At 41.8% G+C, this 13,520-nt stretch overlaps 1 protein-coding gene across 1 annotated transcript in view; it reads left to right on the top strand.

Annotated features, from left to right (window-relative positions):
* dph6 (diphthamine biosynthesis 6) overlaps nucleotides 1-11,878 on the top strand; it is a 57,229-nt gene extending 45,351 nt beyond the window's left edge. The window contains exons 13-15 of the mRNA XM_026152162.2: nucleotides 1,430-1,678; nucleotides 6,190-6,577; nucleotides 10,377-11,878. Of these exons, the coding sequence (XP_026007947.2) occupies nucleotides 1,430-1,678; nucleotides 6,190-6,577; nucleotides 10,377-10,495 (756 nt within the window). The 3' untranslated portion in view covers nucleotides 10,496-11,878. The remainder of the gene's footprint in view (nucleotides 1-1,429; nucleotides 1,679-6,189; nucleotides 6,578-10,376) is intronic.
* Nucleotides 11,879-13,520: the final 1,642 nt, after the last annotated feature.

Genomic DNA, 13,520 nt, shown 5'->3' with positions numbered 1-13,520 from the left:
AATGCTTAAAAAAGAAGCTGTTGCCAATTAGATGCTTTCCAGATGTTGTACCTCTTTACTGACCTCCTCCATACATGTTGATGATAATTTCATCCGTCCACCCATCCATCCATGCAGGGTACACCATGTGCAGATTACCATTCTCTCACAGAGCTAATACAGAGAGACAGACAACCATTTATACTCTCATTCACACCTATGGACATGTAGTTAAACCCATTAACTGCCTTAGGTTTCATCAAGCAGTGACCTCTGGGTTTGCCAAGTGGTTTGAATGAGAACTAACAGGGACATGGTTCTCATCTGAAAAGGGTAAAGTGCCTTGTTGAGTTTTGGGAAGAACCTCAAGTTGTGGAGTTCAATTGTCTTGGACACAAAGTGAATGGGGAGATGGATGATTTATCTCAATTTCTGCAATTGCTGTATCGTTTTGGAAAAAGAGAAGTGAGTCTGTATGTTAAGGCAGGGAATTTACTGGTCACTTTACATTCATTCTCTCTGCTAATAGTTAAAAAAAGGCTTCCTTAAAAGGGTGTCTATCACTGTTCTTCCATATGAAGGGGGTTCTGGCATCTAGGATGCCACCTGGACAGCATTTAGGTGAGGTGTTTTGGGCATGTTCAATCAAGAGGAGACTCAGACGATGGATCAAGGACACGCTGGATATTCTGAGATTATGTTTCTTGGCTGACTTAAGAACGCCACATTATCTCAGCAGAGGAGCTGGAGGCAGGGACCAGAGAAAAGTGAATTTCTACTTGGTTTGCTCCTCCATTACCTGGACCCAGATTAACTGTGCAAGATAGATGGATCCAGTGGATTGCTAGGTTAGACTATGGCAGGCATCGGCAACCTTCAGCTTCAAAAGAGCAGTTTTAGCTCCTCCTACCAAGCAGCAGGAGAAATTTTTAAATTTGTTTGTCTTTTATTACAATTTTGCTAATAAAATAGATATTGTTATCAGTTAATTTGAAGCAAACTCTGACACCATATATCCCCACTGTTTCTGGTGCTCAGCAGTGACTCCTGTCAGGTGGCTGGTGCTAGAAATGCTCTGCTCCTCCTTAGTTTTTATATGTGAGATCAAGATACTAAATCCACAGAAAGATAATATGCTACAATTATTAAAACATCTAAAAATGCAACTGTATCTATTGAACCAATCCCTTACGTGAAACATAATGAAAACTAAGATTTATTTTCTTTTTAATCCATGGATATCACATTTTGTGGCTAATGTTCCATCAGATTCTAGCATGCACCCTGCTGATTTCTCAGTATGCTTAAATTTATCTGCATCACTCCACCTATTGATAATATCTGTCCACACACAGCCTTCAATATGCCCAGCTAACATAGTGGGTTGTTAATGCTTAGTCTGGGTTTTTACCATACCATTGTAACATTTTTCCTTATATTTCTTCTCCAGATCAATGACGTGGTGTTCTGTTCTGGCCAAATTGCTTTGGTACCCTGTAAAATGGAGTTGGTAAAAGCTGCCACCTACACCCAGGCTCACTTGTCCTTCAGCCATATGAAGAAGGTTCTGGAAGCTGTGATTGGCAGCTTGACTCTGGCTCATGTTGTCCAGGCCCATTGCTACACTACAAGGCACCAAGACATCCAGATCATCCGTGCCGTCTGGGAGAGCATGCTGAGAGCCACAGAAGGAGAGAAGGTCAGTCACTCTGGAGTGAGATTTTTATTTGTAAAATTTATGCCAGAGCAATGTCTGACTGTTTTATCATGGATGCAGAGGAAATATTGATCATACTTATAAAATGTTACACCCACATAAGATGAACACATGTTTAATGGATTACAAGACAGTGGGATCCATGCATCAATGAATAAGTAAAAGAAGAGAAACTTGATTTGGTATCCAAGTTTTTCAGAGAGGCCTTTCAGAATTGTGGTTTATAGTTGTGAAATAAGGCAAGATTTCTCGCCCCTCTTTGCCCCCTTGAGACCCAAGCCGCTGCTACTGATATTTACCAGTGAGTGCACTCATGAAAAGTTGATGATGTGGGAAACGCTGGTGTCTTTGATAATGTGGAGCTTGGCACAGAAGCAGATGTCTTCCTCAGAGCCTCCCTAATCCTTTGCCCCCACACACCATTTTGGAGCTCCGTTCAACTCTCAGAGCAGCTTATCTCCCTCCTTACCCCTCTTTCCTGCCACCTCCCTCCATCCTTCCCTTCATTCTACCGCCAAGGCTTACAACGCCGCTCCATACATCTAATAGGGGCTCCAGTCTCCCTTGGCAGCCCTTCTCCTCCCACAGTAATCTCTCTAGCCATGGGAATAGGGCCTTAGGGAGAAATGCAGGAGCCCACCTCCAACATGTGGCTTGGTGGAGTGGCGAACACTGTTAAAGAGTGGATAGAGAATGTCAACATCATGTCAGTTAACAGTATTTAGTAGTATACCAGAATATAAAATTCCAAATATTATTTAAATCCTGCAGTCGTGTATATATAAAACTAGAAATTTCTGAATTCTAAAATATAAACATGTCATATAGATAAGTCTAGTATAGTGATTAGGTTAGTGTTGTTCTGCTTGTCCTTGTAACTCACATTGGAATAGAATTTTAAAGCATTGACAGTGTAGTGGAAATTTGAAGTACTGAGTGAGTCATTCACATAATAACAGGGCTAACTGAGGACAATGCTTTGGGGGGCAACCGGACTAGGTTCATATCAGAGGTCACTGAAGATGTACAACTCCATCCATCTGGTCTCCTTCCAAGCAATGTGTCAGAACAATGAAAATATTCATTCAACTGACCTGGGATTGCTACCAGGAGACCACATTTTAATTTCAACTGACTCCAAATTAAACAACAGTACTTGACAGATCAGGGTGCCTCACCTATAAGCAGGGTGCTGGGTTACTAGCCTAACTCTGTGCTCTATCACCTTTTGTCTTTGGTCTAGCTTTTGACATGTCATCTTCCCTTGACCCCTACACTTTGCTCTCTGTGCTGTAGATTTATAACACACAGCAGAAGAAATACAGGGAACACACGAAAGAACAAAGACAAGTGCTTAAATTATGAGTAGCTATAAGTTAGTGACTTATTAAACCAAATTTATAAAGCCTTTTCAAAACAAAGCTCAAAATAGTTTTAGGGGAAAAGGATACAGATGATATGTAAATATATGCATCTCACTAGCAAAAAAAATAATAACAACATGCTGTGTGAGGTTAAAAACTGTTAAGATATTACACTTAAAAAATAGTTAGAAAAACATGTGTTGGATTATGTGGTCTTATTCTTTTATATGCAAAGATATAAAGGCCCAGCAGACCTGTGAAGTGCAATTTTATAATATTAAGAAACACCAGTGCCTAGTGTGTTTGTGAAGCTAAAGGGCCATGTTGTTGTTGTGCGTTGATAATTTCTCTAATCAGGTGGATGAAGAAGCTTGCAGGGTTAATTGGGAGCATACTGGAGTCGCTACAAGTGTGAAATTGTATTTACGGTGCATTAAACCACAAAGAGCCTGTTTGTCTGTGTGCATGTGTGTGCAGAAGGGTTGATGAACAGGGAGATGTTGATGTGATAAGTCAATAAATGTTAAACAGACATCCCTTTGTTTAGCAGCAATAGCTTCTGAAAGCATGGCAGCTTTCAATTGTTGTTGTTTTTCTCTTTTTTTGTCTATTAAGGTTTAAATGGAACTTTATTTGCACATGCACAAACGTCGAGTTATTTTGCAAAAGACGAGAGGTTCTTAAAGAAATGTTTGGTTTTGAAATTTGGAAATAAAACGCTGAATTTGCAGTGTACAAAGTTTCTTTTTTGTACACCACAGTAAACATGCTTACTACGGGAGATTTAAGGAACTGTGGCCTCTGCTGTGATTTTGAAATACCCTCATATTCTTCCACTTTTCGCCTCACTGACATGGCCCTGTGTGTTTCATTTACAAAAACAGTCTGATGAGCTTCAGAGTGGAATCTTGAGAAAAGAAGAGTGAATGAGGGAGTGAATGGGAAGGGATATTATAGCAGACTGACAGCACTACAGTAAGTGCTGAGGCATAGAACCACATGCTGAAGGCATCCTGCTGGGCAGGAAATGTAGGGGAACTGGCTAAGCAGAGCAAGTCCCATCAGCTCCCTGCTGTTCCCCGCCTTTACACCACTTCCTTATTACCGTGTTTACCGTTCGGCTTTCACGCCTCTTGGCCCTTCAACCCTGCACACGCTCCAGGCACATGGACGTGAGTTAGAGGGAGGAAAGTGGGGAGAAAGAAAACAAACATAAGGAGAAGCAGGTCACACCCCATCAGTGTGGAGAGCTGAGCGCAGCAGATTCAGACTATATGCTTTTACCTGCTGCCTACAGAGAGAGCACAGGGGGAGTGTTTGCCTGCCCTGGAAATGAATTGGCATGAAGTAATGAGCGTGCTAAGTGGCTTGCGTATAGCAGAATTGAACCATCTACACGCAGCCACCTGTCAGCCTGCCCCACTTGCCTCTCCAGCACTCAGCTCCACCATATATCAAATTAGATTTTTTATTAGTTTAATGTCATTAATAACCTCTCCCCAGGTAGACGTGAGTTCTTCCCCTCTCAGTCCACTGCAAGAGAAGCATGATCCGCATCCACAGATCATACACACAAATGCAGAAACATACACAATTTTGCGATTTAAACACATTTACAGAACCGCTGAATAAACATCCCATGAATTCTAACATTGTGGTACATCGATTACAAAAAGGCAAAATGAAGTAGATGTAACATTAACAGACAGCTCTAACAGAAAGTCAGCAACTCTGCTGCGACAATAATGTCCTGCCAGAGGCTAGAGCACTGCGCTGAAGTCCCTTGTAGACAGTCGGTGGGGTATAGCATCTTAGCATTTAAGGCCCCGCAGGGTGGCCTTTAAGCCTGGCTGAGCAAGACCCCTCTGTCCTGTCATTCTTCTCTTCAGTTTCAGCTCTCAGTCCTCTGTTCAATCACTATTGACAAGTGGAGAACCAGTTCCCTCTAGGAAAATACCTAGCCTGAGCCAGAAGTGCTAATATAACATTTATCAAAGCATAGGACACGTATGTGTGGTGTCACTTTGTCTGACATGCTAAGAGGCTTGAGATCACATGGTAATTGTTCTGCTTCTCCTTCTGAGATTGTTATTGTTGATCACTGCAAGCTAGCGCTCTTCAAAATCAGTAAAGAGTAGCGAAATCTTAACCTAACCTCTTTACACACACTCATTGTGGACACCTGCATTTTTCATGTTTTTTTTCTTCTTTTTCTAACTCTCCAAGTCAAGAGGTTAGCTGTTGATACACAATTAAGCATTTGCTGAAGTTTAATCTGAAGGTAAGTGCTACTTCAGTGAATGTGGCGGTTTGGGTCATGACAGGTTTGTCTGCTGAAGGGACAAAGAGGCCGCCATGTGGCTTGTCAATGATTTCTTCTTTTTGTGAGTGAATATCAAAATAAAATGTAAGTAACCTGTTATTATTCTGCACTTACGAAGTGGGGTGTAAGTGGATGAAAATTGATCCAGCAAATTGAAAGGGGGGGGGGGTTAAGTGTTTTTGCCCTATCGACTCTGACTGAAATGACGGTTATATAAAACACTCATTTCTCTCCCATTAGCAGATGAAGCCACAGCCAAGTATTATTAGAGGGCCACATTGTAGCACTGCTCCAAGACATTTTGTTAGTGCTAATGGCCCTCAGTCCAGAGGAGGGGAAAAAAAGGAGAAATTTTGGCCCTGCAGTTAAATTGGAGGCCATTTCTCTCTAAATGCGTGCGGTGAAACTGCCATCACATGTTGTGGATGATCTTCCTAGAAAGGTGAGAAGTCATTTTGATAGGACCTGCCATGTCAGTGCATGAAGCTCAAATGAATGCATTTATGTGTTTTATTCATGGTGGCTGCAAGCACGATGGATTCTTTCTGAATTGTTTGTACACTATCATTACCAAGGGTCACCTCCCAGTCTCACATTAATTGATAGTCTGTCAGTCTTTCAAGTAAAAAGCCTGTCCTACTGCCGTGTGGTAGCATTTGGGATAATGCTGATGGAGTAGTGTTTTTGTTCCAAAGACGCAGCGTGAAACTCAGCAGGAGGGCCATACATTTGATTGTAGTGCGTAACACAACATAGTATATAATTTGCCACCCAATTCATTTCAGTACCATCTGTCTACATTGCAGGACTTGTTGTGGGACTCTGCGATCAGACGTGTGCCGTTATTGGTCATTGTGGTACCTGCCTTGCCCAAGGGTGCAGCCGTTGAGCTTCATGCAACTGCAGTTCGTGACGATCCCACCCAAAGGACTTCCTGTCACGTGACTACAAAGATAGCCTGTGGATCTATAGAGTGTTACACTCTACTGTCTGCTGACAGCCATAGTGCTTCGCTTTCACTTTCCCTGGCTGTCCATGGTGATAACTTGGAGGCCACTGATGTAAAGCATGTAACAGAAGAAGTTGGCACTGCATTCAGGAAAGCCACAAAGAAGATGGATGCTAAGCTGGTGCCACAGTGTGCTAGGGTGTTCTTCAAGTGCAGCCACTCACTGGCACAGCAGATTGTTAAAGGTATGTCACGGGCTTCACTTGTAACATTACACACACACACATACGTGCATTTAAAGTGATCCAATATGTGCGCCCATTAAGAGGATTTATCCTAAATAGGCTGCTTTGTTAGAAGGAACACGTGTGAGATATACTGCTCTTCTGAGTTAAGCTGCACATCACTGTATTAATGAAAACAAAGTGACTCGCTGTCTCTCTCTGCGCTCTTGTTTCAAAGAAAGTTTGAGCTGACACTGGTTAAGTCAACATAAAGTATTGAAGGAAACCGTCTCTCCTGAGGATCTCAACTCCTTCCTGTGTTTAATTATTATAACTCATTTGTTGTGTCTGCACTGTGTACAGTAACCCAAGCAGCTGGCAGTCTTTTGTCATCATTACACTTTCATACGCCGCCATATTGTCGTCCCAGGATTCTAGGTTCTTGTCAAGACAAACGTGGAGCGGTATTTGTTTTATCCTGAGAGATGTTCTCTCGGAGGGAAAAAGGGCGATGAGCACATCGATCACATAGGCTCAGTTGTCAAGTCATCTCTGAAGCAGTTAATTAACATTTTTGAGTTTGTGCCAAACCAGCCATCTTACTGTCACTTTTAGCTTTGACATAACTCATCACTTTGAGGATGTGAAATTACAGTTACCAGAAATGAATGAGAAAAAGGTTGCTCTGTTGAGAATACGTCTTGATATATGTGTGCCAGCCAAGCAGAGCTGTTTGTTTTTTTACCTAATTATATAATTGCTACTGAACATTGTTTCATTATATACAACTCTTTCCATTTGTTTCTTGTGTCATCCACAACAAAAGGAAAAGCTTGTTTTTCCAGATTTTGTTGTTTTAATAGAAACTGTTAGCCGTGTTACCGGGTCATTTGTGAACTGGAGCAAGCTCAACCTAGATATTTACCCTTGACATGTTTGTTTCTTTGATTATGGACCGCACACACTGCTTTCCTCAAACCATTTACTGACTCATCATTGAGGTAGAATTTGCTCCCGTACAGCACATGCACAACTAAGCCCTGGAAGCTTACCCGTGGGCTTTTTTATGGGTCACAGCCTGTGCTCATTGGGTGATGAATCCAAAAAGTCAAAGGAGGAAAAGTAACACCTCTGGCGCAAGCAGTCACAGTGCTGCAACTGCCGCTGACAGCGGGCAGACAGACACCACTGGAGCAAAATGTGACTGCACACCCCCTCCTTTCTTTGGTTGCGTTAGGATTCACAGTTGATAGACATGACATATGGTTCGAATGAAACCTTTAAACATCTTGTCTCAACTTGTTACTTACGATAGAAAGGTTCCTTCAAAGATAGAACCTCACAACTCAAGAAAATAAATCTTTTTTTTTGATGGACCTAAATAGTCTTATTTTACAACAAAAGAAAAAAATATATAATTAGAAACAAATCCGTTATTTTGCATAATGAGTAACAGAAATTGAATAAAATAAAATGTAGGTAATTTAACAATGTAAGCCTCAGCAGAACTGACAAGAGCTACAGCTGGGCGCGGTAATTCTCTGTGGGTTCATTTTTACAAGAAAACTTTCACATTACAAGAAGTCATGTGGTTTGGCGTTAGCATAGAAAGATTGCTAAAGAGAGGTGTGCAAGCCTTGTGCTCCTCCGGTTCCTCGGCTTCTCTCTTTATTCTCTTCGGACTAAATAAACAATTTTCATGAGCCAACACTTGCTAATTACCACCTCGTTTACCGGTTAATTTGACCAGTTTGGAAGTCAGTGTAGCACAGCTAAAAACCACTGGCTCTGGGCCTTAGCCACGGCTTAAAAGCCCCACAACCCCAGCAGGCATTATCCATTCCACACAGGAAGACCCCTTTTCTTTCCTCCCCACCACAGCCTTCACTGACACCCCTCCTTCTATTCACTTAGGCTTACAATATTTATGTATTAATCGCTTCAAACAAAATGGCTGTTAATGTTTAGCATAAAAGGGTGTTGTGGGCATTAGTAATGTTTTGGTTTTGAAAACAGCCTTTTCAGCTCCCTGTGTGTTTGCCGTGAAGCAGAATAATGACTGGTCCTCTTGGGTAGATGGTTTAGTCTCATCTTATGCTAATTTGATGGCTTTTTGAATCTTACAGCTTCTGTCCACCGAGCCTCACAATGAGGCTCCCCATGTAGCCCCCAAAAGGGGGGCGGGGGGCTAAGAGACCAGGGGAAGGGGATTGGGTATATGATGGGAAGTACTCATCGGACTTTGCGTGAATTTTACAGAAGCTTTTATAGGGACAGGAGGAAAGAGGCACTCTCTCTTTGCTCACTTTTTATCTAAAAAGACCAAAAAAAAAAATCCCCACAAAAAATTGCGTGGTCATTCATGTCACCTTCACCCCCCTCCTGCCTTCCATCCATGCATGTCTGTGCACACAGACACTGAAAGTGACTCTCAAAGAGAGAGCACAATTATTTCCTATCCATTGGTACAAAGATTAAAACATCCTGACATAAAACAGGCTTAGCGCACAAGGTGTGATGAAGGGTATGTTTCTTCTCTTAATAAAACCATCCCCTGTCTGTGATCGCCATAGCTCATTCAGTTGTCAGCTTGCCATCTCTAGAGGATCCCGCTTCCCAGGGTGTGCCACATGCTCTGATAACACATATTTAGGCTTTTAATGCCCCCCCACACAAAAGGCCTATGTTCAGTGGGGGCATTTTAAGCTGTAGTGCATATTAGCTAATTAGGGTGTGTGGGCTCTTTGTAAGGATGTCTGACATGCTGTGTGTGTTTCAAATGAAAGAGAATGGGGATTATTAAATAGTGCAGAACTATTGTAACCTCTGTGTCCTGATTTCTCTTTTTAGAAGTTCATACAGATGTCACAGAGTACTATATAGTACTAGTAGATGTTATTAAAAGAGCACTAGTTTGTTTTTGACCACTCTGATTGAAGGTAAATTTTAAAATTTTTTTTATTTTTGCCAAATATAATTGCTAATGTAACATAAGTAAGGTCTGTGATGCTACACTTACGACAGCGTGGTTCCCAGATGTTTAATTCTACGACCTTGCTGGATTGTAGTGACCACACCCAAGACTCATCTGACGTGCTGCTAAATTAGAAGAAATAAGGCAGGACAGTCAACCATGAGACAGGAACACTTGTGATCAATTAGTGCACAGAGCAGATGAGGGAAGGACCAAAATCCCAGCTGGCTACTGCTACATAGACAGGCTGTCATCAAGAACAGCCTCTGAGACACTCAAAGAATTCTCACATGTCCACTGTTCATCTGTAGCCACACACAAACGCACGCGCACACACACATACACATGCTCTAACAACATGTCTCAGCTCCAGCGAAGCTGAGTGACAGCCCCAACACAGTTTCCTAATATCCCCACTCAACAAGAGTAAAGGATGCAGTCCACTAGATACCCCCAACAAGCTGCTCAATTGTCCAAAAGGGCAAATTGAGACCCCTTTAGCCCCCTGTAGGCCGCATGTGTCTGTGTATGTGTTTGGTCATATGTGTCTCAAAATTTGGGAGGGGTAGCCTAGAGATCAGTCCTTGCTTGACCATATGCTTGCACTGCAGGAAGGTGAATGAAGTGGGGGTGGGCAGCTGCAATCTGCCAAGTATTTAAGAATGCCAATAATTTGTAAATGGGCCGTGTTCCCTGGTCGAAGGGTAAATGTAGCCTCTGTCCTGGGACACCCCCAGTGGGGCATCTACATGAGAACATAATGTTCAACTCCTGCGAAAGTTTTAATGAAACTAATGCTTTTCTTGTCCTCACCCTTTTACCCACCTCCCCAAATCTACTTTTCAGGACTTGAGGAAACTTTAAGAAGCTCAGTAGCAGAGTCCAGTCCATCCATAGCACTGGTTCCAGTCCTGGACTTGCCTGACTCCCAGATCTTCCACCTGTCCTGCTGGCTCAGTTTATAGAATCTCAGCCAGAGTCAACAGCCAGACTGAAGCCATACACAGCTCTGGAATTTAGTGGAGCTTTTCTGGAGGAAGACACTGACAGACTAACACCTAATGACTTACAACAGGACATCAGTGAATGTGGAAAAAGAAAAACGGCGTAACTGCTCATTAATGTTTGACTGTTTTTTTTGTTTTACAGCTCGTTGTTGAAAAGCAAAGCCGTATGCGCCTGCAAGTGGTTTTAACAGTGTGTGGTTTTGAGGATGTTTTTAGTCCACTTCAGACACCAGAATGAAGGCCGGTAATCCCCTTTGTCCTCCACTGGAGACATAGACTGCAACAGCTGTTATTCTACCTCTGAGACAAAGCGTATGGAACTTCCACAACCTAAAGCTGCGTGCCAAACAACAAGAGACTGGAGTTTGCAAAAGGAGACACTGGTAGTGTCTCATTCCATGTAGCGATAAACTGTATCCTCTGATATGTCATTGCTTCTGGTAGAATTTCTTTAAGCACACTAGCTAACAGCCCTCATAAAGGCCACAGCTGAAACCATCTGCTCCACTGCAAACCTATAGATTTACTGTGCGACTGGCTTGTGGCTGTTTTAAGTGCATTAGAATGAGGTGAGAGTTTTTCTCTGTCTCTCGTGCTCTGTGAGATTCAAGGTGTGTTATTATTGTGTAATAGGCAATCAGCACCAAGCACCTGAAAAGATTAGGCCTCTTTATGTTTTCTATTGATTCTAAGGCTGCCTGGTTAATAGGAGAAAGACGCTACCACACACAGCTGCAGGGCATGTGTGTGTCCTGTGAACGTAAAAGTGTGTGTATAATTGGTGCAGGGGGTTGTCAGTGGACACAGTGTGACAATGCGCAAAGAAAATAACACCATTAACCATTGCTCCTGGAGCTTTTCTTTTCTCAAAGATCATGAACTGTATTGATAATTTGAGTTGGAATACATCTTCACTCCAGCTATTCTCTTCATCGCACATGTGATGGCGGTGGAGTTGAGTGGGCTTATCGATCTTCACCCAACCCATCACGGCGCTGTTTTGATTGTTGTTATCAAAAATTGAACAACAGAGGGGGCCAATAGAGCCTGAAGAATTTTATTGAAGGTTGAAAAAACACAAACAAGCAATTATTCATGAGAGCGAGCCAATCCCCCATAAATACAGAGCGTTTAACTTTCACCTGGTTTTTAAAGGGCCCAACGTCAGGGAATTTTTTTACCTGTCAAATGTGTATCAGTGTTGTTGTTTTTTTTTGTACGCTGATTTTTGTGAGTCAAGTAAATAGCTGTAAATGTCATCCACAAATCTTTCGCTGTATTTTAATGTTGTCCATAAATCTTTAAATATACAAATCTGAATAAAACAGAGCCAAAGAAGTCTTTCCTATGTCATTTTCCTTTTTTTTTAAATATGTGAATTCCAAGCAACATGCTACCAAATCTGTGCTAAACAAACTTGCATGCTCAGCAGTTTTCTGTTTATTGCTTTACAAAGGATATTGAGAAATGTAATTTTATTGTGCTTTGAATCCTCTTTTTGATTGTGAAACAGCGACAGTACAAGGAATTCCCATGAAACAAACTGTTAAAATTCAAGAGTCAGCTTCTCAGTAAATACAGAGGAGCAGAGCCACTGAAATTCTTTGCACGACTACAACTTGTCAATCACGCGCCAAGCATTACATTTCGTCTTTCAGTGGGAATGTTCTCACAGAGACACAGACGAAGCGGCAAGTATATCATCACAAGCCAATGCGATGGCCTATGGCAGACGCACTTCTTTGTGTCCTTACCACTGTGGTGCCTCACAAAATGAATACAGACAGGGTGACATTTATTTTTCAAGAGTGTTTTGTCAAATGTACATTTTCTACCAAGCTGACCTGCAACCACTCTACCAACAAACTGGCTGTTGTGGCTAATATTGTCCTTTGTGCGCAGTGTACCAGCCTCGGGCCCTTGTCATTGTGGCCTTGCACATGGACTTTAACTGTGTGTTTCTTCCTCTAGGCAAACCCCGCTGATGTGTTTGACTCTCTTTCCCCATAGCAGTGGGCTACAGAGCCCAGCTCGGGAGCGGCCTCTCTGCATGAGACGCCTCCTCGTATTGTGGTCTGCTTGCCTCAGTGACTGTGGTTTTGTTTGTTTTCATGTTTGAATCCTTTTCCTTTTGTAATGCATTGTTTTCGTCCCCTGACGCATTGTGAAAGGATGTCTTTATGGTCACAGCTCTGACTTCATGAAACTTTCCTCATGCTCCTGAACTGGGAAGCTGAGACTTGTTATTAAGTGGTGTTTGCTGCCCTCATGTGGTCAGCGTACAAACTGCAATTTAAACGAGTAAGAGCAACCAGTTTCACTCTTTTCCTATTATATCCTCAGTGAAATCATGTGTGAATTTAGCCAAGCAGGAATACAGACAGAATTTGTTTACATTTACATCTTATTTGCAAGATCACTGAAATATTTCTTTCTTTCCCCCCACATTCACATCATATGAAGGTACTGAAATGCTGAATCCATATCTAAACAGTACGGAATGGAGTATCGCTCTTTCCATACTTTTGTGTTTTCATTGACTAATTTATTTACGCTCATGCCCAGTCGACAGGTATTTCAATATACAATAGCAGAAAAAGCACTTGTGAAAGTAATGTGCTTACAACTGGTTCACTCTGGTCATTGTAATAATGAGCCAGCCTGAAAATATCAAACAATATACCAAAGCTGTAACACTAGAACCCCTGAACAGGATGCAGTTAATAACAATCTAGTTACGCCTGTCAGTAAGGCTATGCCTGTTGATTATATTCATTCGTGTCTTAAATATGTCATATTTATCAGTTCTTTGTTAGATAAACAAAATACTAGAAGACTGAAGATGAATGTTAGATCCATGATTTGTTTGAGACACTGTTTTCATAGTTGTACACCACCACAGTAGATTTTAAATGGAAGAATATGTCACTGAAGCACAGGATTCCAGCTTTAATTCAATATTTGTTTGTTTGCAAAGATTATA

This window comes from Astatotilapia calliptera, chromosome 19 (genome assembly GCF_964374335.1).
Source record: "Astatotilapia calliptera chromosome 19, fAstCal68.1, whole genome shotgun sequence".
Taxonomy (NCBI): Eukaryota; Metazoa; Chordata; class Actinopteri; order Cichliformes; family Cichlidae; genus Astatotilapia; species Astatotilapia calliptera.
Note: the sequence above shows the minus strand (reverse complement) of the source record. Positions and strands in the feature narration are given on the sequence as shown.